The 23,101-nt window shown below is 41.7% G+C and overlaps 3 protein-coding genes across 3 annotated transcripts in view; 2 read left to right on the top strand and 1 right to left on the bottom strand.

Moving 5' to 3' along the window:
• The window catches only part of LOC307163140 (uncharacterized protein), a 444,167-nt gene that overhangs the window by 74,517 nt on the left and 346,549 nt on the right, over positions 1–23,101 (top strand). The window lies entirely within an intron of this gene.
• The window catches only part of LOC307166031 (uncharacterized protein), a gene marked incomplete at its 3' end in the record, with an annotated part of 187,735 nt that overhangs the window by 10,768 nt on the left and 153,866 nt on the right, over positions 1–23,101 (top strand). The gene's annotated exons all lie outside the window — the stretch shown is intronic.
• LOC307166047 (uncharacterized protein) lies at positions 17,906–22,586 on the bottom strand (the record flags this gene model as incomplete). The annotated part of the gene is made up of 10 exons (XM_079884167.1): positions 22,580–22,586; positions 22,381–22,495; positions 19,540–19,677; positions 19,383–19,433; positions 19,248–19,283; positions 19,125–19,160; positions 18,978–19,028; positions 18,843–18,905; positions 18,541–18,746; positions 17,906–18,091 (listed from the first exon to the last, which is right to left on the bottom strand). Exons 3-10 carry the CDS (start codon positions 19,580–19,582, stop codon positions 17,906–17,908), a joined length of 672 nt encoding a protein of 223 aa, XP_079740293.1. The 5' UTR covers positions 19,583–19,677; positions 22,381–22,495; positions 22,580–22,586.

The following is a 23,101-nucleotide window of genomic DNA, read 5'->3' as shown; positions in this document are numbered from 1 at the left end:
CTCCACACTGTGTACCCCTGCTTTGCTTCTGCTGGGGCGTGAGCTTCGGACCCCCCCAGAGTTGTTGTTCGTGAAGCCCCCGGACATGCCGGCTATACCTGCCAGACCAGAGTATGCAAGGAGGTTGCAGGATTGAATGGAGACAGCCCATGTGTTTGCCAGGGATCAGTTGGAAAAGGCTGGCATGAGACAGAAGAGGAACTATGATGTTAGGAGCAAGGGAAGAGACTTCAAGGCTGGCGAGTCAGTTTGGGTGTACAGCCCGAGGAAGAAAAGAGGACGCTCCCCGAAGCTTGACTGCCACTGGGTGGACCCCTGCTTGGTTCTAGAGAAGGTGGAAGAGGTAGTGTATAGGGTGCAGATGCCACCTAGAGGCAGGAAGGTAGCCTTGCATAGAGACAGGCTGGCCCCGTACAGAGGTAACTTGGCCGTCTCTTTTGGAAAGAGAAAGACCACCCCCCCCCCGCCTCACAAAACTACATTGACCCCAGACCCGTGCCCCACACCCCAGTGGCTCCTGAATCCTCCACCCTAAACACCCCACATGCAGCCACTTCCCATGGACTTTCCACTGATCCCCATGCCCCAACCCCTCATCCCCTTGCAAGCTCAGACATTCAACCTGATATGCGGCCAAGGAGGCAGAGACGTTGGCCTGGGCACCTTTGTTTGCCCCCTCATGGATGAGGGTTCTTCTTATTAAAGGGGGGGCAGTGTAATGTCAGTATAAATGGAAGACACTAGTTAGTGTTATGTTGTTTGACAAGGTGTTAATCGAATCATAAGTGGTTCTATCTGTTAGTCCCTGGTTCTTTAAGGGGCGGGGTTTTAGTGGGGTCAAGTGACTAGAGTGAGTTGAGAGCTGGGAGCGGGAAGACAGAGTGAGTTTAACAGCCAAGCCAGCACGTTATATCTCTTCCTTAATGTTGTACAGCGTGGGTTACGGCCATAACAGTAACCCTGCAGTTCTTGAATAAAGCCTTAGAAGGAGGAAGAATCCGTCTGTTTACTTTTAGTAGCGAAACACTACAATATGTTAACATATCACACTGAAGTTGGCTAATTGAAAGTTCTTATTTTGGCAAAATTACAATTCCTTAATAGCCTTAACAGGCTTAACAGCCTTAATAGAATCATTTCTTTTTACCTTTATAAAGGGCATTTTTTTCCCTAATTTTATTAAATGTTTGCTCCATCTTTCATTTCAAATTCTTAAATTTGATTATTTGATTATTATTAAAATAATTAAAAAATAAGACACTAGGCTGTTACCAATCAAATTAAATAATTTACATTGAAAATTATAACTGAATTAAATTAGATTATTTTATATATTTTTGAATATACAAATAAGGAATGTTGAAAAGAATGATACTTTGAAACTAAACCGCCAGTAGGAGGCTGCAGGCGACCATTTTAATGAGTGAGTCATTGAGTCATTCATTCAAACGATTCGTTCTAAAGGCTGATTCATTCGGAATGAGGCAGTTTATGAATAGGTAATTGAATCTTTGACTCAACCGATTCGTTCAAAACGCTGAATCATTCATTAATGAAACACGGCTTGTTGCTGTGAGATGCGCTATGGTTCTGCTGTGATCTTTGTTTGGAACTATTTTCGCTGCTGGAACAGAACAAAAACAGTCATGGCGTCTAAAATGTAAGTGACTTAATTTTAACTATTTGTTTATTGAACTGTTATGATTATAATAAATAATAATTAATAATTCATTACATTTATATAGCGCTTTTCTCTGCACTCAAAGCGCTTTACATTGAAGGGGGGATCTCCTCAACCACCACCAATGTGTAGCATCCACCTGGATGCTGCGACGGCAGCCACATTGCGCCAGAACGCCCACCACACACCAGCTTACTGGTGGAGAGGAGACAGTGATAAAGCCAGTTTACGGGGTTTACAGATCAGTTTACAGATCAGTTTACGGGGATGATTAGGAGGCCATGATGGACAGAGGCCACTGGGCAAATTTGGCCAGGATGCTGGGGTTACACCCCTACTCTTTCGAAAGACATCCTGGGATTTTTAATGACCACAGAGAGTCACGACCTCGGTTTTACGTCTCATCCGAAGGACGGTGCTCTTTGACAGTATAGTGTCCCCGTCACTATACTGGGGCATTAGGACCCACACAGACTACAGGGTGAGCACCCCCTGCTGGCCTCACTAACACCTCTTCCAGCAGCAACCTGGTTTTCTCAGGAGGTCTCCCATCCAGGTACTAACCAGGCTCAGCCCTTCTTAGCTTCATTGGGCAACCAGTCTTGGGCTATAGGGTGACATTTTTTTATTTTTATATATATAATATGTTTATATATATAATATGTTATAAATAACAGCGCAACTTTGTTACCGTTAGTAGCCTACATTAGGTAGGCCTATATTATTATCAACTATAGGCTATCACTTACATTAAATAAAATAAAACAGAATCATCCTCACGTTTTCGGTGATTCCCTAGTTTTTTTTTATTTTTATATTAAAAATTGTTTTAATCAGGGCATTTGTCCGGATGGGCTACAATTCTCTCTCAGTTTTTCCTTCAAAAAAAGAAAGAAAACAAAACGTGTCCCGGACAAGCGTTATTGTCGAGTCCTGATATGTTTTCCTTGATTAGTTTTCCCTGAAGAGAATTAACGTTACGTTGTTGAAAACGAAAGTAGAGCGATGCACATTCATTAATTTTTCCGTGATGAGAGTTCCGTGTCTTTATTAAACTCAACACAAAATTATTTATCTGTCATCCACAGGATGGAATGTTTTTATTACTTGGCCTGCCCAACCCACGGATTATCCGCGCACTACTATACAAGCGGTCCGAGTATTGTCGAGAGCTGGAGGCGGCACGAAATTTAACGGAGGCGGCCGCCTCATAATTCTCTACGCAGGAAAAACCCTGTATATATACAATCACCTAAAGGATTATTAGGAACACCATACTAATACTGTGTTTGACCCCCTTTCGCCTTCAGAACTGCCTTAATTCTACGTGGCATTGATTCAACAAGGTGCTGAAAGCATTCTTTAGAAATGTTGGCCCATATTGACAGGATAGCATCTTGCAGTTGATGGAGATTTGTGGGATGCACATCCAGGGCGCGAAGCTCCCATTCTACCACATCCCAAAGATGCTCTATTGGGTTGAGATCTGGTGACTGTGGGGGCCATTTTAGTACAGTGAACTCATTGTCATGTTCAAGAAACCAATTTGAAATGATTTGAGCTTTGTGACATGGTGCATTATCCTGCTGGAAGTAGCCATCAGAGGATGGGTACATGGTGGTCATAAAGGGATGGACATGGTCAGAAACAATGCTCAGGTAGGCCGTGGCATTTAAACGATGCCCAATTGGCACTAAGGGGCCTAAAGTGTGCCAAGAAAACATCCACCACCACCAGCCTGCACAGTGGTAACAAGGCATGATGGATCCATGTTCTCATTCTGTTTACGCCAAATTCTGACTCTACCATCTGAATGTCTCAGCAGAAATCGAGACTCATCAGACCAGGCAACATTTTTCCAGTCTTCAACTGTCCAATTTTGGTGAGCTTGTGCAAATTATAGCCTCTTTTTCCTATTTGTAGTGGAGATTAGTGGTACCCGGTGGGGTCTTCTGCTGTTGTAGCGAATCCGCCTCAAGGTTGTGCGTGTTGTGGCTTCACAAATGCTTTGCTGCATACCTCGGTTGTAACGAGTGGTTATTTCAGTCAAAGTTGCTCTTCTATCAGCTTGAATCAGTCGGCCCATTCTCCTCTGACCTCTAGCATCAACAAGGCATTTTCCCACAGGACTGCCGCATACTGGATGTTTTTCCCTTTTCACACCATTTCAGCATCAAGAGAAAGTATCACCTCATCGTCTTTGTGGCCGGGTGGAGTGGGAGTATACAACACACCAAACAGTCGTCTAATGTTAAAAAAGGATTGGCGATTTTTCACAAACCCTGTCTGGTCAGGTGAAACAACAGTGGGAACTACCCTCTCAAGGCGCTTTGCCAAGACCTTTGCGAAGATCTTGGCATCCGTATTCAGAAGCGACACAGGCCGGTATGAACTACAATTTAGAGGGGTTTTATCCTTTTTAAGTAGTAAAGAGATGATAGCTTGACACATAGATACAGGAAGTGATAAGGTTACAGAAGACTCATTGAAAACTGACAGTAATAAGGGGGACAGCGGTTCTGAAAATTTCTTGAAAAATTCGGCTGGAAAGCCATCCGGCCCCGGAGACTTGCCACTTTGCATGTCTCTAATTGCAAAAACTATCTCAGTCACCGAAATATCTTTTTCCAATTCATTGGCCAGATCCGGACTTACGGAGGGAACGTTTATACCTTCAAAGAAGGTCTCCAAATCAGACTGATTAGAGGATGAGTCAGGAGAGTACAGTGACTGGTAGAACTGACTAAAACATGAGTTAATTTTCTCATTGTCTGAACATTTATTACCTTGGTCATTGATTATAGCTGGAATATTTTGAGTAACTGATCTCTGGCGTAGCTGATGTGCGAGCAGACGCCCCGACTTCTCACCATGTTCATAGTACTCATGCCTTGATTTAGAAATCAGGTATTCGGCCTGTTGGGTAGACAGAGTATTAAATTCAGTTTGAAGTGACATACGTTTCTTGACTAAATCTGGCGAAGGGGAATGGCTATATTCCCTGTCCACAAGTAATATCTCGTCTGTCAACAATCTCAGCCGTTCAGAGCTTCTCCTCTTCTTGTTAGCACAATATGAGATTATCTGACCCCTTAAGTAGGCCTTTAAGGACTCCCAGACCGTAGAAAATGGCATTCCTGGGGTTTGATTAACTTCAAGGAAGAATTTAATTTCTGCCCTTAAAAAACTGACAAAATTCTCATCTGAAAGCAGTAAAGTGTTAAATCGCCATGGGCGGTATATTGATTGTGAATCTGAAAAACACAATTTCATCCTGAGGGGCCCATGGTCTGAAATTACTATAGCGCCATAGTCACATTCCCTCACCAAGTGTAGAATTCTATTGTCAATGAAAAAATAATCAATTCGGGAGTACGTCTTAGGGACTGTTCGTTATTTATTTAAGGGGCCACCGGAGGAGTTTTGAGATCTGTTGTCAAAAAAGACATGACCCTCCCTTCGCCAGCAATAATTTTTTCTATGACCCTCCAAAATGATTGTGAAAAAAGGCATGACCCTCCCCGATAATTTATTGATTAGCCTAATTCTGTACTGGTTTGCGCTTGGCAAAGATGTTCAGATAACCATTGTTTGTTTGTTTTTTAAACCATAAACTCTTGCTTTCTCATCTGGCTGTAACGATAGACCAAACCTACGATTCGGTTCGTATCACGATTTTTTATTTTAGATTTAAAAAAAAATATCATGTTTTCGGTGCTGATGCGGTGTGACTCGTTCAACATGTGGGTGGCGCTGCCAATAAAGCATCTAAAAGCTGTCACAAAGAACCGGCAAAAGTAATGATTATTAATGTCATATATAGCTAGACATTTTAATTGTTTTTAATAAACAAGTGTTTTCTGTGTCGACTGCAAAGATGAAGTTGACGATGCGTCGCGATCTTCTCAGAACGCGCCAGAGAGAAATGCACATTTCATAAGGAGAAAGCAGTCTGTTTTCCTTCGTTTTGAATTGTTCTGCATGTTTAAAAGTAGACATTTCAAGCTTTCTATATATTTCTCAGGTCTGTGAGGCAAGTAGCATAGCCTACCTTACGCTGAGTTTCGGTTCATTTATGAGACAAGAGTCCAGTTCACTCGCCCGCGCCTACGTGTCATGATTATCTATTTTCTACTATATTTAGACTACTTCTTATTTATTAAATCCAGATGAAACATTGACTAAAATTAAGATATAATTAATAAAAAAAACGAAATTCACTTTAAAGAAAGGCTTTGTGCTTTCTGTTTGAGGTCTCTGTGCAATTTTTAAAGTCGCTTCAGAGCAGTCATGTCCGTGCGTAATGGAGAACTGTCACGCCCGTAACATTTTTTTTTTTCACATAAATGCAAACACGAAAAATAAAATAAAAATAATATAACATTTAATTTTCTGTGGAGGCCGATCTTTATTCATCCGGTGGGTATATATATTTTGGTTTGCACAGTGTAATTTATAGAATTACTAAAAAAATATTTTGCCACCTAAAAGTTAAAGATTTTTTTGTGTCACGTCACATGTGTATTTCCCTCATATTAAATATAAAACGCATGTGTAGACCGATATTTTTCTAATGTCTTGACTCCTTTCAGACGTTTCAAATAAATGCATTTTCTGAGAATTTTTATTTTAAGTTTTGACTGCAAATGTCACTTCCATTCACTGGAATCGCCCAATTTTAACGAATTTATCCTCAACTAGTTTTTGTGGTGTAGGTCTATGTATTTTATGTTAACTTAAATAATAGCCTACTAATAGTGATTTAAAGATGTGGTAGGCTACCGCTGCGAAGATCGCGAGTCGTCAACTTCATCTGTCTAGCCGACACTGACATAAAAAATAACTGTTTTATTAGTAAACAATTAAAATGTCTCCTGCTATATTGAACATATTTGCATGTTCCTTACAAAACACTGACAGTGGGGTTTTTGACTGTTTTTTTTTTTTTTTTTGAGCAGCTGCGGACAAATTATTTCGACACACACACACTACTGATAAACAGGATTTTTTTCGTTGCTTTTTAATACAATAAAAATGTCATTTAATTTGTTTAATAAAATTATAAGCCTATTATTTTTAGTTTATTAACAGCAACAACAGCTGTAAAGATGAAGTTGACGATCGCCATCTCCGTAGTAGTGAACACGCCTATAGAGAGAAATGCACATCATTACATAACCAGAGAGTAGCCTATTTCTTTTCGTTTTAAATTGTTAAAAATACATTTCAAGCTTTCTTAAGATATATTTCATGTATGTGAGGCATATGCTGGGGTTTCGTTAAGTTAGGATGAGATGCGCTCCTGTTTACGAGCAGTGCAAGTGACCACGCGGGCGCCTCTATGATTGTGTTGTCTGCTATATTTGGTATTTGGCAATTGGTTGATAAAAAAAAAAAAAAAATTAAAATTAAGATACAATTTATACAAAACGAAATTCACTTAAAAAAAAACGTTTTCTGCAAAACAAAACTTAATTAAGTGGTCAAAATCATGTCTGACCCGCTCCATGTCTCTCGATATTGCGTATACTCGTGTGTGCGGTTCACTTTTCATAATCAACATAGATGAAAAAATAACATTATATTTTAACAAAAATGAAACTAAATGAGCTTATTTAATGGTAACAACACAGTAGACCTACAGACTCTGTATTTGTACAAATTGCTGCACATTCATTTTATTCTGAATTTTGCACACACAAGTTGAAAGGCATTTGTTTGTGCATGCATGTAAAACATATCTGCAACATTTATCAAGTTCACTGATAATTATGCGTGTGTGGCATGAGTTAGGCTGCAGCTTTAAAGAATAGAAGAACAGGCAGCTTTAAGAAAACCGACTACGCCACTCTGACATCACACAGAGAATAATTGATACACTTTATCTTAAGGCACGCAAGTGGGTTGCATTAGGAAGGAACAGAGACGTGAATATCATGCACAATAATTCTTTATTAACAATAAAAAATCTCCTTTAAAATCAACTGGGCGTGCCAGGCAGGACATGCCACCACAACTGATCATTTATGTGATCAGGGAAGGAAACATAGTCATTTTAACAAACACTCACAAAGACATACAATAACACTACATTCAGAAGCTTTGGCTGAGGACTCGAGAGCAGGTAATACCTGGCTTCACACACACACTCTGGGGCAACTCACACCACTGCACACAAAATCCGTGCGTCTCACTGCACACCACACCCTGTGTTCAAACCATCACCAATCCACAGAAAAGGAAGAGGAGGATTCCTGGCTGGAGCCCCCAGCATCTAGCAAAAGAAACACACTCAAACACACACACACACACACACACACACTTCCACAATAAAGAAATAATTTCAGAATTAATATAAACAATAAATTACTAATAAACCCAAACACTCGCCTGGGAACAATAGCTCCCACTAACAAATTATTTCCAAATAAAGAAAGAAACAAAACAAAAAAATTATAACATCATTCCAATCATAAGACACAAACCATAATTAATCAAGGTGAACAGGCAAGGGAGAAATAGACTGTAGGACAACGGCGATTCCTCGCATTAAATAGGCCTTCTGAATCGAGAGCAAAAGATTTGCACAACAGATCTCAAACACCTTAAAAGGGGAAACACAATGGTTAATTACCCACGAAAATGCTTAATGTCTCGACCCAATCAGGAAAAAGCTTACCAGACAATGAAGTCAGTCAATCGTGTTCGTAATGAACCACTTTTAGATGGTTTGTTTTCGCTTTGATCCTGTCACGCAAACTGGTCGGTATATCTCTGAAACAAGCTACAAAGCACCTCCTTTTAAAATAAATGCTCACACACGCAGCGCCCATCACTTCCCTCGACCCAGACTTACCCGATGATGAAATCAGTCAAGCGCCGAACCGCCCGCCAGATTATTTGATCTCACTTTGATTCCGCAGTGTCGCATAAATGAATTCACACATGCCTGCAACAAGCTAAACGTCATACCCACAAGTCAGATTAATACCCAACCACAATTGTCATAAGACATTGCATTACAAGCTTACCGTAGGCAATCGCCATTGTAAAAAGCACGCAACCGCTGGCGTAACACCACACTCGAAATGCCCGCACGTGGGAAGCGAAAAGGGAACCCCCGAGTCAACAGGAAGCAGCGTATCCTAACAGGCTGAAAGAGGCTATTTATGGCCAATCGGAAATGACGTGTCCCAATACTTAAAGGGAAATTGACAGCGGGAACCTCTAGCTTAATTTGCATAAGTGGCAACATGGAAAAGAGAGCATTCGGTCACATCTACCCCCGACATTTTCATCGTCGACCCGACGATGGATACTTTATTCACCCAGGATTTTTAATGCCAAGGTCGGAACAAGGCAACCACCGCACTGGATATCGGACTATCGCCTGCCCCTCCATCGTGCCATGGTCTTCCTACCGCTCGAGGGAGGCGGTGAGGATTAGGATGGTGTCCTGCCATCAGCCTTCTCGTGCGCCTTACCCCCGTATCCTGCTCAAGAGGAGTAGGCTCTGGGGACCGCACTCTGGCCACCACCTCACCTGTGGTGGGTGCTATAACCTCTGCATTCTCTTCCTCCTCTGGGAGATTGTCTGTGATCGGGTGGTCCCCTCCGGAACCGCCTACTGGGACCTCAACCAGTGGCACTGACCTCTGCCCCCCTTGAGGAGCGTCGGGTACCACTACAAACCAATCTCCGATCTCCTCCTCTTCCTCAGCAGATGCTATTGGTCCCACCAAGTTACATTCAGGAGCGTTAACCAAAGGATTCTCCCCCACCCAAGGTTTTATTGCCGAGCGATGTACTCGCCTCACTTTACCCAGATTGTCCACTGGAGCGATAGAATATACCTGTTCACCCGCTTTCACAATCTGGTATACTACCGGGCCCCAGAGATCATGTATTTTATGTCTACCTCTCACATTAAAGGCCCGAAGCAGCACCAACTGACCCTCCCGCAAAGGTTCCTCCCGGACGTGCCCGTCATGCCGGACCTTGCGACGTTCCGCCGCCGTTCTTAACTGTTCTCTCACCCCCTCAAAAGCTACTTTGAGTCTATTCTGATGTTCCAGGACCCACCTCTGCACACAGCCAGCCTCTGGTTCCTGGACTCTCCCAAGCAGAAAATCGACTGGTAGGCGTGGCTCCTGACCAAACATAAAAAAATGCGGGGTTTCCCCAGTACTCTGGTGAGGGGTACTATTATATGAAAATAGCACCTGAGGAAGACACGACGGCCAGTCACCCTTCTGAGAATCGGGCAGAGAACGCAACAAATCGTGTAAGGTTCTATTAAACCGCTCGCACTGCCCGTTACCAGCCGGGTGGTACGGAGTAGTGCGAGACTTCTCAACACCATACAAGTGGCAAAGCTGTTGGATGAGAACGGCCTCAAAGTTCCGACCCTGGTCTGAATGAATACGACTTGGAACACCGAGTCGACAAAACCATTCAGATACCAGAACCTGTGCCACCGTTTCAGCCCGCTGATCTCTGGTAGCCACCCCCCACGTGTATTTAGAAAATACATCCGTCATGACCATAATGTTCTCAATGCCAGACCGGGAGGGTTCCAGAACTGTAAAATCGATGGCCAGAACTTCATTTGGCCGGGAAGCCAACAGGTGTCCCATAAAACTACTGTGTGCTGAGGGGAGGCCCTTTGCATGCTGGCACCTCTCACAATGCTGGCACCAACGTGCAATCTCAGAGGCCATGTCCGGCCAATAACACCGTTGTCGAACCAGCTGGGTAGTCCGTTCCACACCCTGGTGCCCATGCTGCTGATGTAAATGCATCAGAACCTCGTCCTTCATAGCCATTGGCAGTATAACCTGCAAGGTTTCTTCCCCACCGTCTGAGCGTCTCACCCGACGATCCATTACCCCATCCTGCTCCACCAAGCGGTCCCATTGCCGAAGCATGGTGACCACTGGCTTTACTAACTGCCTGCGTTCCCCCGATGTCGGGGACGCTTGTCGTCGCCAGAACCGTAAAAGTTCTCCAATATGTGGATCAGCCCTCTGACTGGAACGCATATCTCCCAAAGATGGACCTGGGAACACTGTTACCTGGCTCACCTGGGCCACCGGTCCTGCCTGGGCTACTTGAGCTATCTCTTCTGGGATAGCCAGCCCCGGAACTAGACTTTGAATGTCCTCCCTGGTGGGTGGATTCTGTCTAGACAAAGCATCTGCATTCCCATTGCAGCGACCCGACCTATACCTGATCTCAAAATCGAAAACAGCCAACTGGGCTGCCCAACGCTGTTCGGTGGCCCCCAGCTTGGCTGTAAGAACGTAGCTGAGAGGGTTGTCTGTGAATACCACACATTTATGGCCTAACAGGTACTCCCTAAATTTTTCCGCCATGGCCCACTTGAGCGCCAGAAACTCCAGTTTCATAGAGCTATAATTGTCCATATGGCGCTCAGTGGGCCGAAGACCACGACTAGCATATGCTATCGGTCGTACCTTTCCTCCCTGCTCCTGGGACAGTACTGCCCCCAAACCCCCATAGCTGGCATCAACCTCCAGGACGAAAGGCAAGGAGAAATCGGCATAGGCCAGCACCGGGGCCATAGACAATCGCTGCTTCAACTCCTCAAAGCTCTGTTGACACTGTATAGACCAGGCATCGGCAAAGTCCTGCTCTGAACACCTCCGACGTTTTGGATTTGTTAGCCTAGCTACTAGACCATGCAACGGGGCAGCTACTTTTGCAAACCCCTCCACGAACCGACGGTAGTAGCTGGCAAATCCCAGGAAGGAACGCACCTCACCTGCAGTAGTGGGACAACGCCACTGGGTCACTGCCTCAATCTTACTTGGGTCGGTAGCGACCCCTTCAGACGAGACCACATGACCCAAATACTTTACCTTCCTCTGGAAAAATGAACATTTCCCCAATTTAGCTTTTAATCCTTCCCGCTGCAGACGATTCAGGACCACCTCCATCCGAGAGAGATGTTGATCTACTGAGGCCGAAAACACAACTATATCATCGAGGTACAAAAGGAGAGACTGTCCCTGTTGATCACCAAACAGTCTTTGCATCAAACGCTGGAAGGTGCTAGGAGCATTACACAGCCCAAAGGGCATCCTGTTCCATTCAAACAAGCCAAATGGAGTACAGAAGGCCGTTTTGTATCTATCCCCCTCCGTAACAGGTACCTGGTTGTACCCACTGGCGAGGTCCATGGTAGAAAACCATTGGGCACCCGTCAGTGAGTCCAAGGTCTCCTCGATACGAGGTAACGGAAAAGCATCCTTCCTGGTGCTCGCATTCAGACGGCGGTAGTCTACGCACAAGCGCAGACCACCATCCTTCTTTCTCACGAGCACAATAGGTGATGCATAGGGACTACTACTCTCCCTAATTATTTGTGCCTCAAGAAGCTGATTTATGTGTGCTTTCACTACCTCATACTCGGACGGAGGTATCCGCCGATGTCGCTGCCTAATGGGAGTATGATCTACAAGGGGTATGTCGTGAGAAATGAGACCTGTGCACCCAAGATCCCCCTCATATGTCGAAAACACAGACTCATAATTCAACAGCAAGGCCCGAACTTTCACCTGGTCTGCCATTGGCAGTTCAGACAGATCAAGGGAATCAATCTGATCCCGCACCGGGGTGACTCGAGCCGCCTGTACGCTTGCTGACACTGCCACTGGCTGAACTTCACTAATCTCAGAAGGCAAACTCACCACATCCACATATCTTAACGCACCAATAGTAACTCGTGGATACAGAACGATATCAGTTGTACCGACATTTACTACCGGTATATATACTGTTCCTCGGACCACTCTCACCAAAGCAGGAGATGCTAACAAACCTGCTGGGAGACCTACCTCTGGTGGTTCAAATAAGACTGTCCCATTGGAATACTGGGTTGAACAGGTAGCAGCTACTAGCTTTAATGTCCCTCCGGGAATACGATTCACCTGGCGACCTCGTACCCTGACTTGACCCCTGACAGTTACGACAGGCTTAATGTCTGCCTGATGACAGTGTTGCAGTGCCTGTGAAATAAATGAAGGAGCCTGTGACACAGCCGGTAGCTCGAAGAGAGCAGAGCCATGCTGGCCAAAGAGCTCCTGGTAGCAACGGCCCAAAACATTCATCCCCAAGACCCCAGGGACTCGGCCGGCCAAACCACCAGGAGGGTCCCGGACCACCAAAACCCCACACCCCGAGAGCGACCGACCACAAAGTTCAATATCTAACTCCAGGTACCCTATATACGGAATCGACAAACCGTTCGCTGCTCGCAATTGCAACCACTGGCATGAAAGGAGTCGTTCTGGTCCCCAAGGTTTAAAATAAGTAGTAAAACAACTTTCTGTGACAGTCGTCACCATAGAGCCAGTGTCCACTAGACAAGACACAGGAACCCCTCCCATGTGGACGACGAGCTGCGGACAAGACGACACCAGACGAGCAAGTGAGTCTGGGCTAATCAGGTGACTTGAGCCCCTCCCTTCCCCAACCGAGCAGTGGCTCAACCGCTCGGTGGGTATTAGTTTTCCGGCGGCTGGCCGGATGGAACTGGTCCCCCTCCCCGGGGTGGACCTGCCGGCATGGTAGGCTGAAACCGGGCAGCTCTACGCTCCCCCTCGCACTCTCTTGCGAAATGTCCCGGTTGATTACACCGCCTGCAAATAATATGACTAAATCGCTGTACTCCACCCCCCAGTTGAGTTCTCTGAATGTGGGCTAAACTTTGAGTAAGTTGATTTAATTGTTGTTGTTGCATTTTCATCATCTCCTTTAATTCACGCAACTCAGATGACCCTCCTGGAATGTTACCGCCAGGCTGCGACTGTCCATGCACCCCATATTGTATACAGTGTGCCGTTGGAACAGAATAGCTACGTCCCCGTGCGCCCCCGGGGGTCCCCTCTCGCTCCCAACGAATTGCCTCACTACGCACTTCAAGCAACGTACTATCAGGGCTACGTCGAACTAACTGTTTTAACTCACGTCTAAGTGTATTATCGCTAACATTTTCAACGAACTGATCTCGTAATAAGGCCCCAGTATTGGGCATTTCATGTGGCGCCTGTTCCTTAACCTTCTCCCATAAGCTCATCAGGGCCAGGGAGAATTCCACAAGGGTCTCCCCTTCCTGCTGTCGCCTAGAGAAAAACAGTTCCTGTAACGCTACATATGATCGCGTACAACCATACAATTCGCGCAATGCTGCGATGATTTGGTCTGGATCTCGCCGCTCTACCCCCGAACGATAACGAAGCTCTTCACGTGCCTCGCCCTCCAAATGATCGATCAAAAAGAAGGCTTGGTCAACGGTAGCCATATGACGTGCCCTCATACAAGCGCGTGCCTCCTCTAACCATTCATTAATATCAATGCCGGTCCTACCATTAAATTTTGGGCACTTATGATCCCTCGGAATAAACACAAATCGCTCGAGTGGGCCGGTATCAGGAAGTGAAAAACTACCTGCTGAAGTCGGTGCCGCAACAGATGGATTACTAGCTGAAGCATTAGGGGCTGGGAGCACGGCTGATGTCCCCTGGCGCAACTGCTCATTATCAGTCCGCAGCTGGGCCACCAGTGCCCGCAGCTCCTGCAATTCTTCCTCCATACCACAGGGTTACCTGAATGGGCCGAGACCAAATCCCAAAAAAATAATGGCTACACCACCCGAGCACTACTGGCCGCACAGGGTCGCCGTTGTCCTATTCCTTTTCAACAAAGTAAAACAAAACAAAAAACAACAACACAAAATGAATATATAATTCACATCTCTGTCCCACACCAATGCGTTATCCTGCCGACTGCGCCACAATGTGGCATGAGTTAGGCTGCAGCTTTAAAGAATAGAAGAACAGGCAGCTTTAAGAAAACCGACTACGCCACTCTGACATCACACAGAGAATAATTGATACACTTTATCTTAAGGCACGCAAGTGGGTTGCATTAGGAAGGAACAGAGACGTGAATATCATGCACAATAATTCTTTATTAACAATAAAAAATCTCCTTTAAAATCAACTGGGCGTGCCAGGCAGGACATGCCACCACAACTGATCATTTATGTGATCAGGGAAGGAAACATAGTCATTTTAACAAACACTCACAAAGACATACAATAACACTACATTCAGAAGCTTTGGCTGAGGACTCGAGAGCAGGTAATACCTGGCTTCACACACACACTCTGGGGCAACTCACACCACTGCACACAAAATCCGTGCGTCTCACTGCACACCACACCCTGTGTTCAAACCATCACCAATCCACAGAAAAGGAAGAGGAGGATTCCTGGCTGGAGCCCCCAGCATCTAGCAAAAGAAACACACTCAAACACACACACACACACACACACACTTCCACAATAAAGAAATAATTTCAGAATTAATATAAACAATAAATTACTAATAAACCCAAACACTCGCCTGGGAACAATAGCTCCCACTAACAAATTATTTCCAAATAAAGAAAGAAACAAAACAAAAAAATTATAACATCATTCCAATCATAAGACACAAACCATAATTAATCAAGGTGAACAGGCAAGGGAGAAATAGACTGTAGGACAACGGCGATTCCTCGCATTAAATAGGCCTTCTGAATCGAGAGCAAAACATTTGCACAACAGATCTCAAACACCTTAAAAGGGGAAACACAATGGTTAATTACCCACGAAAATGCTTAATGTCTCGACCCAATCAGGAAAAAGCTTACCAGACAATGAAGTCAGTCAATCGTGTTCGTAATGAACCACTTTTAGATGGTTTGTTTTCGCTTTGATCCTGTCACGCAAACTGGTCGGTATATCTCTGAAACAAGCTACAAAGCACCTCCTTTTAAAATAAATGCTCACACACGCAGCGCCCATCACTTCCCTCGACCCAGACTTACCCGATGATGAAATCAGTCAAGCGCCGAACCGCCCGCCAGATTATTTGATCTCACTTTGATTCCGCAGTGTCGCATAAATGAATTCACACATGCCTGCAACAAGCTAAACGTCATACCCACAAGTCAGATTAATACCCAACCACAATTGTCATAAGACATTGCATTACAAGCTTACCGTAGGCAATCGCCATTGTAAAAAGCACGCAACCGCTGGCGTAACACCACACTCGAAATGCCCGCACGTGGGAAGCGAAAAGGGAACCCCCGAGTCAACAGGAAGCAGCGTATCCTAACAGGCTGAAAGAGGCTATTTATGGCCAATCGGAAATGACGTGTCCCAATACTTAAAGGGAAATTGACAGCGGGAACCTCTAGCTTAATTTGCATAAGTGGCAACATGGAAAAGAGAGCATTCGGTCACACGTGCATTTATTAATTATTATCTTAATGAATAATGTAACAAGGACGAAGCATGTAAACTGTTTGTTTAGAATTTGGATCGATCATCGCAAATAGATCCGACTGAAGAAACGTACAAAACCATAGTAGAAAATGGGTGGGCCCGGACCTAAATGCCCAATGGTAGCGCCGCGGCTGGTGGTAGCCCTACATTTTACACATCGTGGAAACAAAATAAGAATGGAAACTAAAATATGCAGTATCGCCCTACAGCGCACATTCTATCAGCAGTTCTGGCGCCTCAGTCCCAATACTGTTAAACTCGACGTACGTTCACATCACATCCCAGCTAACAATTTTTGGTTCCCAGAACGTTAGTTTTTGGTTCCCAGAACGTTCCCAGAACGTTAGTTTTTGGTTCCCAGAACGTTATTTTTTATGGTTTGTTTTTGGTTAGCCAGGAAAGTTTTCTTAACGTTCCCAGAACGTTTGTTTTTGGTTCCCAGAACGTTCTCAGAACGTTAGTTTTTGGTTCCCAGAATGTTCTCAGAATGTTAGTTTTTGGTTCCCAGAACGTTAGTTTTTGGTTCCCAGAACGTTCTCAGAACGTTAGTTTTTGGTTCCCAGAATGTTAGTGTTTGGTTCCCAGAACGTTCTCAGAACGTTAGTTTTTGGTTCCCAGAACGTTATTTTTTATGGTTTGTTTTTGGTTAGCCAGGAAAGTTTTCATAACGTTCCCAGAACGTTTGTTTTTGGTTCCCAGAACGTTTTATTTTGGTTCCCAGAACGTTCTCAGAACGTTAGTTTTTGGTTCGCCAGGAAAGTTGTATTAATCCCAGAACGTTATTTCTAACGTTCAACTAACAACAATTTAATTTACTTTAATAACATACAACAGTAAATCTATATAAATAATCAGCCTATAGTCCATGTTTTTGTCATTTTTTAATTTTTGATAAAAAAAAAAAAACACACAATCAGGTAGTAGGCTATGCATCACATTCAAAACATGGCAGAAAGCGAAACAAAAACAAACTAACTACTTAAAACATTTTATTATTAGTGTAATTGTAGATCCTGCACTCTTCCACCTTCACCACAGTCATCTGTAAATACAACAAAGAATAGTAATATTATAACAAAGAAAATTGATATTCTTGTTTCAATCAGTCATTGCCATTGCCTAGTACCAGAGAATGTCTAATAAAGTACCTCAATTATAACGTAATAACAGTTTACCGCTAGATGTCACTGTTGAAAAGGGTATTAAAAGGGGCGTTTGTTGTAAAATATAGATGCCAGCGAGCAGCGAGATAAAAATTAGCGATAAATGCCATTTACATAAAGTATATCAAATAGATACGGTTTACATTAACTGCAAATAGCACTAGATTATTTACGCTAAAAGGGTTTTTTGCAACAACAAAAAAACCTGCCATTTTATTGAAACGATTTTGGGAAACAGACCGTAATATTAATATCAATCGTACCGTTTTTACGCACTTACGATGCTTTTGTGAAACGCTGCATGTAGCCTTCACTATGTGTTAGTCACAGTAGTATCACTGACATAGTTAATAGTAATTTCAAAATGCATTTAAATGTCAGGGTTGTGTCACAGGGTTGGGTCTAGTTTATTTCTTGGTTTTGTGACAGACCGTAATGTCTGGTGTTTGTGTGAGCGGACAGTCTCTTGGCTGCATGTCTTGTTTCTATCTTTATTCAACAAATACAGTGTGTTTACCATTTTAAATTCCTGTGTGGAGCGAATTTCAGGGCCTGTGAGATAATATCTTCCACTTCTGTATACTTCATTGACTTGAAGTTCCTCTGTGTTGCTCCTAAAAATTAGATGAAATAATCTGATCAAACATCTTCAACAAATCATCTCCGAATTGTAACTACTTTAACTGACAATCAATATTTTTTTTAAAGGATAATGGAATAAAACTTTCCTATAATAAGAGAGGAAATTCTAAGCTCCTGGAATGGCATTTTAGATTTCTTCCCTCTCATGCTGTAGGCACTGAGGACATCATTTGTGGCCACTTTACGTAGCATCTTACGCACAGCCGCCCCTGGATTGGTTCCCCCGATGGAGCGTAGGTAGTTAACCTAAAAAAAAAAAACATGACAGTTATGTACCATAAAAACATAGAACTTAACCCGAGCGTTGCTGTTATTTACACACCCTCATATTTCTTTAAACCTGCATGAAGTTTTTTTTTTTTTTTTTAACATGAAGAAAGATATTTTAAAGAGTGGTGGTAGCCAAACAGTTTATTTTCCCCATTGACTTCCATATATATTTTTCTACACTGTGGAAGTTAACGGGGAACAGCAACTGTTTGGTTACCACCACTCTTTAAAATATTTTCATGTTAAAAAAAAAACCTTCATGCAGGTTTAAAGAAACATCTGTGTGAGTAAGTAACAGTTCACCCACAAATTAACAATCCTTTTAAGTAAAATCATTGTAACAGCTGAAAATTATGTAATGAGTGAGCATTTTATTGTCAATGAACATTGCCAGCTTATGTATTTACTTATGCTGTATTTATTACCATCTTTGTCCTAGTCTCTTTATTTTCTAATGAGGTGTCAAACTGTTTAAGCTCTTCTACAGTTTGACAGGGCCCATTTTCTAGAGTTTCCTCCTCTGTCTCTACCACTGGCACAGTCGCAGCCAACAGTCTTCTCTGCAGTGTGAGGATGTCTTGCTGGTTCTCGCAGAGCTCTTGTAACTTCTGCAAGACTTTTGTGCGGTAGTCTAAAAAAACAAACAAACAAACAAACAAACAAAAAAAAAAAACATTATGGAATCAGTTCCTGAAATGTATGTTTGTGACAGAGCTGTAAAGCTTACTCTTTGTTGCTTCTTCGGTCAAGGCCTGTGGCTCTCTTAAGAGGAGATCTGACATCTGATCTGCTGTGGCATAAAAAATACGCTTCAAAATTTACATTATACACATTTATGAATATCAATGAATTTGTTACACACCTTGTTGGGGTGGTGACAAAGTTTGCAGTGAGCACGGCAATGATGCCTCTGCTGTAAATAAATACATTTTTAATAGAGTATAAATGTACAATAGGCATTAAATGGGCATGGGCATTAAAATGTTTATTAACATTCAAAACTTCTTACAGAATAAGTTGGGAGATCTTGGCTTTTCCTGATTGCCTGTGGAGAAGAGAGAGAAACATATTACTTCCATTGTGGATTAAATCTTGAAACACATTTTTTATATTTATATTTCATTCTACTTACCCTTGTCTTGAGGATATGTTTTGGGCAGTTGCTGATCTGACAATACAACAGAAATATAAAAAGACGTCTAGGTTGCTTTGAATTGTGCAAATAAAATGTTATATTACTATCTGTGTAAATTATGTAACAACTTACATTTAGGTGCAACAGGTTTCGACACCTTTTTCTTCTTTCTAATGCAATCATCTGAAATTAAGGAATTTTTGTATGTTTAAATAAAAGGCAAAGGTCACAAATGCCTTTAATTCCATAGTTCAATCATAAAAGATAAAATATAGTTGTGAACACCTACCATCTGAAGAAATTTCTGTTTCAGAATGAAACCTCTTTGGCATTTTATGTGGCCTCTTTTTACTTGTTGTGTCCTCTGTTTCAATATGTGACGTTTCGGCAACAAGCTGGCATTTCTGGGAGGCTTTGGCATAAGAGTCTGTAAAATATATGTCAAATAATATTATAGCCCAGCCAACATGTATATGCCCCACATGGTTTATGCTTGGGCTACGTGGTTAGGTCCCAAAATGGTCATCTAAGTAGGACCATATGGGCAAAAACAGGTGGGCTCCCTATGTGGGTCCTAGTTGGGTCACTAATGGGAAATAAGTGCATGGGCGCAAAATGGGCAAAACACAATAAATCCCATATAGGCTGCCAACATGGGCCCATGGTGGTAGCCACATAATCTCTATATAGGTTCTTGACTGACCCTCAAAGTTGAAATATGGTTGAAATAATGTCAGCTGTTGTTTTAACGTTGTCACATGTAACGTTTAATATAACGTTTATCGCAGAACAGTTGAAAAAGTTTTTTTTCCTTATTTTTCTTTTTTTTTTCAAAATCTGTATGTTGAATCAATGTCATGTCTTCAATAAATACATAATCTTTGAATTATTATTATTTCTAATTATTATTTTGTTATTATTTTAGCATCGTATAATATTTTGATCAAAACACCACTTCAAAAATCTAAATTTATGTTAAAATATAATCATATTATTAACAATAACAATAATAATGGGTATAATTTCAATCTCACGAGAGAAGTGCAGCAGAAACTTTTTTTGCTTTTTGTGATTTTGTTTGGACTTACAATTTTTTGTCTGTGCTTAAAGCTTACCATGCAGGATTGCATTTTTATACACACTGTCATCAAAACACTATTTGACCAACTAATCAAATGATATAGCCAGTCTACAAATAAAACTAAACACACATTTATTTTTTAAAAAAAGAAAAGAAAAAGAAAGAAAGAAAGAAAAGAAGTCGTCATCTTTTCCATTATCACACTGAAACAATTGCTATTGGTTGTTTCACCTTTGATCATGATTGGTTAATATGACTGTCATCTACCTAACTGGCCAATGACAAATGTGTGCGCCTTTCTGGTCACGTTTGAAAATACGTCATTTTGAGTTGATGAGGACACTGCTCGGCAAGATTACTCGGTCTTTCCTTATGCCTGTTAAATTATTATTTTGAATCAGTTTGCGTTGTGACATGTAACGGAGGAGAACAGAAGCTGATATGTGAACACAGAGGAAGGTCGGACTGGATGTGTCCTGCAAACATATTGGCGAAATCAGGTAAGAGAACATTTTTCAGTCTCTATTAACGTTAGTTAAGTTTCGTGTTTATCATATCCACTATAATTTTAGAAAAACAGAGATCGATTAATATAAAGCCTATTTAAACGTTTAGGTATTAGGCTACATTAAATTAATAAGAATGTTAACATAGTTCATGGTAGAATATATAATGCAGATAAACAAATCTTGTGTTAATGGAGTTCATTAACTTCCCAGAAATGTTCTGTCATGTCTTATGTTTCTCTTTTACACTCGGATAACGGACGTGCTACAACCTGCTGTTGTGTGTTGATTTGATCATAGTAATATGCTAATTGCGATTAGCCTATTAGCACGTATTTAACGTTGTAGCCTCTGATGTCAATGTTGTCAGCTAACGTTATAGTTTAAAACTCAAACACATGAAAACCCTATTTGAAAAAAAAAATACTAAACTGTATTTGAAACTTTTATTTTATGCTAAGTTTACTACAAATACATTTACACATTTATGTAGGCTACTTAATATAAATACCCTGTACTTTTGTATCCTAAATTATATATTTAAAGTCAATATAGGCTAATAGGCCTATGTGTTGTAGCCTTGTAAAAGTAGCAGAACAAATGGTAGTCAATTGTAGAATGGGACTGGGTGGGACACAGAGAACCTTCTCAGACAATGGGGTGTCACAACTTCATTAACATACAGACCACAGCTGTTGCAACAAGAGCTTTATTTACATTAAGAACAGGATAAAAGGTTTAACACCCAGTCTATCATAGACTGAGAGTCTGATTGTGAGAAACTACCTAATATTAAAATGACAAAAAAGTCATAATAATGTAGTGTATTATTATTGTTGTTTATTGATTTTTTTAAATGGTTATCAATGAATGAATTGATGCTTTTAAACACATCACCTATGCATACTTTATAAACTGGTTTTATTAATACAAAATTAAATCGGAATAGTCTGAATAAATAAACAGTAATTCTCTTTAGATTTCCTAAATGCCCATTCCAAAACCATTCCTATTGAAGTTTAATGCTGTTTTTGTTTTTTATCCTGAGTAAAAGTTTTTATTCTTTCATAAGGTATTGTGACATGTGTAAGTAACTTGATTTCTCTAAAATCATAATCTCTAAAAAAAAACCCAATTTGTTTTGCAGAGACTCTTAAGAAGACTGCACAGATCAACTGGCAAGAAACTGAGAGGGAACTCTCAAAATAGTCTGGGACAAGAGATGGAGGAGGACAGACTGTCTGCAGTGTAAGCTGTGATAAATGTATAGTTGTTGCTTCTTCTAACTGTCCCCAATTTATTTACAGGTTTAATACAGGTTAAAAGTATGTATTTTAACAATTAGGTATAAAACTTTAAATAGGCATGTTCTCTTTTGTTCTGGGCGGCAAGTGCAGTAACTGTAACAAACCCACATGGGCCCACATACAAAATGTTGGCTGGAAGATGGCATTTAGAAATTTTGGCAGTAATCAGAAAAGGTTTTAACATCACCTTCATTAGTCAGGCAGCAAACTTAAATCTTGAAATAGTATCACTATACCTGTTCTTAACCAAATTTTTTTCAGCAAGTACCGCCTCCACTTTTGCTTGTCAGGAATCGCATTGTTTTTTACCAAATGCCTTGAGTTCGTGTAGGTCCAGAAACAGTATATTCCCTATTTAAAATGAATGAAAATAAATTAATAAATAAATGAGTGTAAGTGTAATGTTATTTTAAAGTTTAGTGAATAAAAGCATACTTTGATCGTTTCCTCCAACCAAGTGGTTGGGATAATTTCTACAGAATTATCATCTGCAAACTCGACCACTGCAAAAGTCGCCATCTGTTGAGAGATAAAAACAATGCTTTTATATTACAAATGCACAGCCTATCAATATGCACATCACAATCTCTGGTCCTGAATTAACACTGCTTGTATATAAGTTCACTCTACAGCAAGGGTCTTCAACTGCTGTTCTGGGATTAGTGTCATTTTGGATTGTCTTGACTCCACTTTGAAACAACCAATCATCCGTGAGTCACATGGGTCTTTGAAAAGTGGTTGAGATTTCTCAAAAACCTTGCACAACAACATTCGGGAGCCTGACTCATCCATCTCTTCCCTCTCTTCAATGGCCACGCAACATTTCCCCTCCCCGAGAATGAAAGCATTGTTTGGTCTTGTGGTTTTGAACTTTGTGGTGACCACTGATTGAGTCTGTGGAAAATTTGACTTCTCCATCAGACGTTTGGCCACTTGAACAAGCGGCTTCTTTCCTGA

The sequence above is a fragment of the Squalius cephalus genome (genome assembly GCF_949319135.1).
Source record: "Squalius cephalus genome assembly, chromosome: 1".
Lineage (NCBI taxonomy): Eukaryota > Metazoa > Chordata > Actinopteri > Cypriniformes > Leuciscidae > Squalius > Squalius cephalus.
This window is presented reverse-complemented; position numbering and strand designations above follow the sequence as displayed.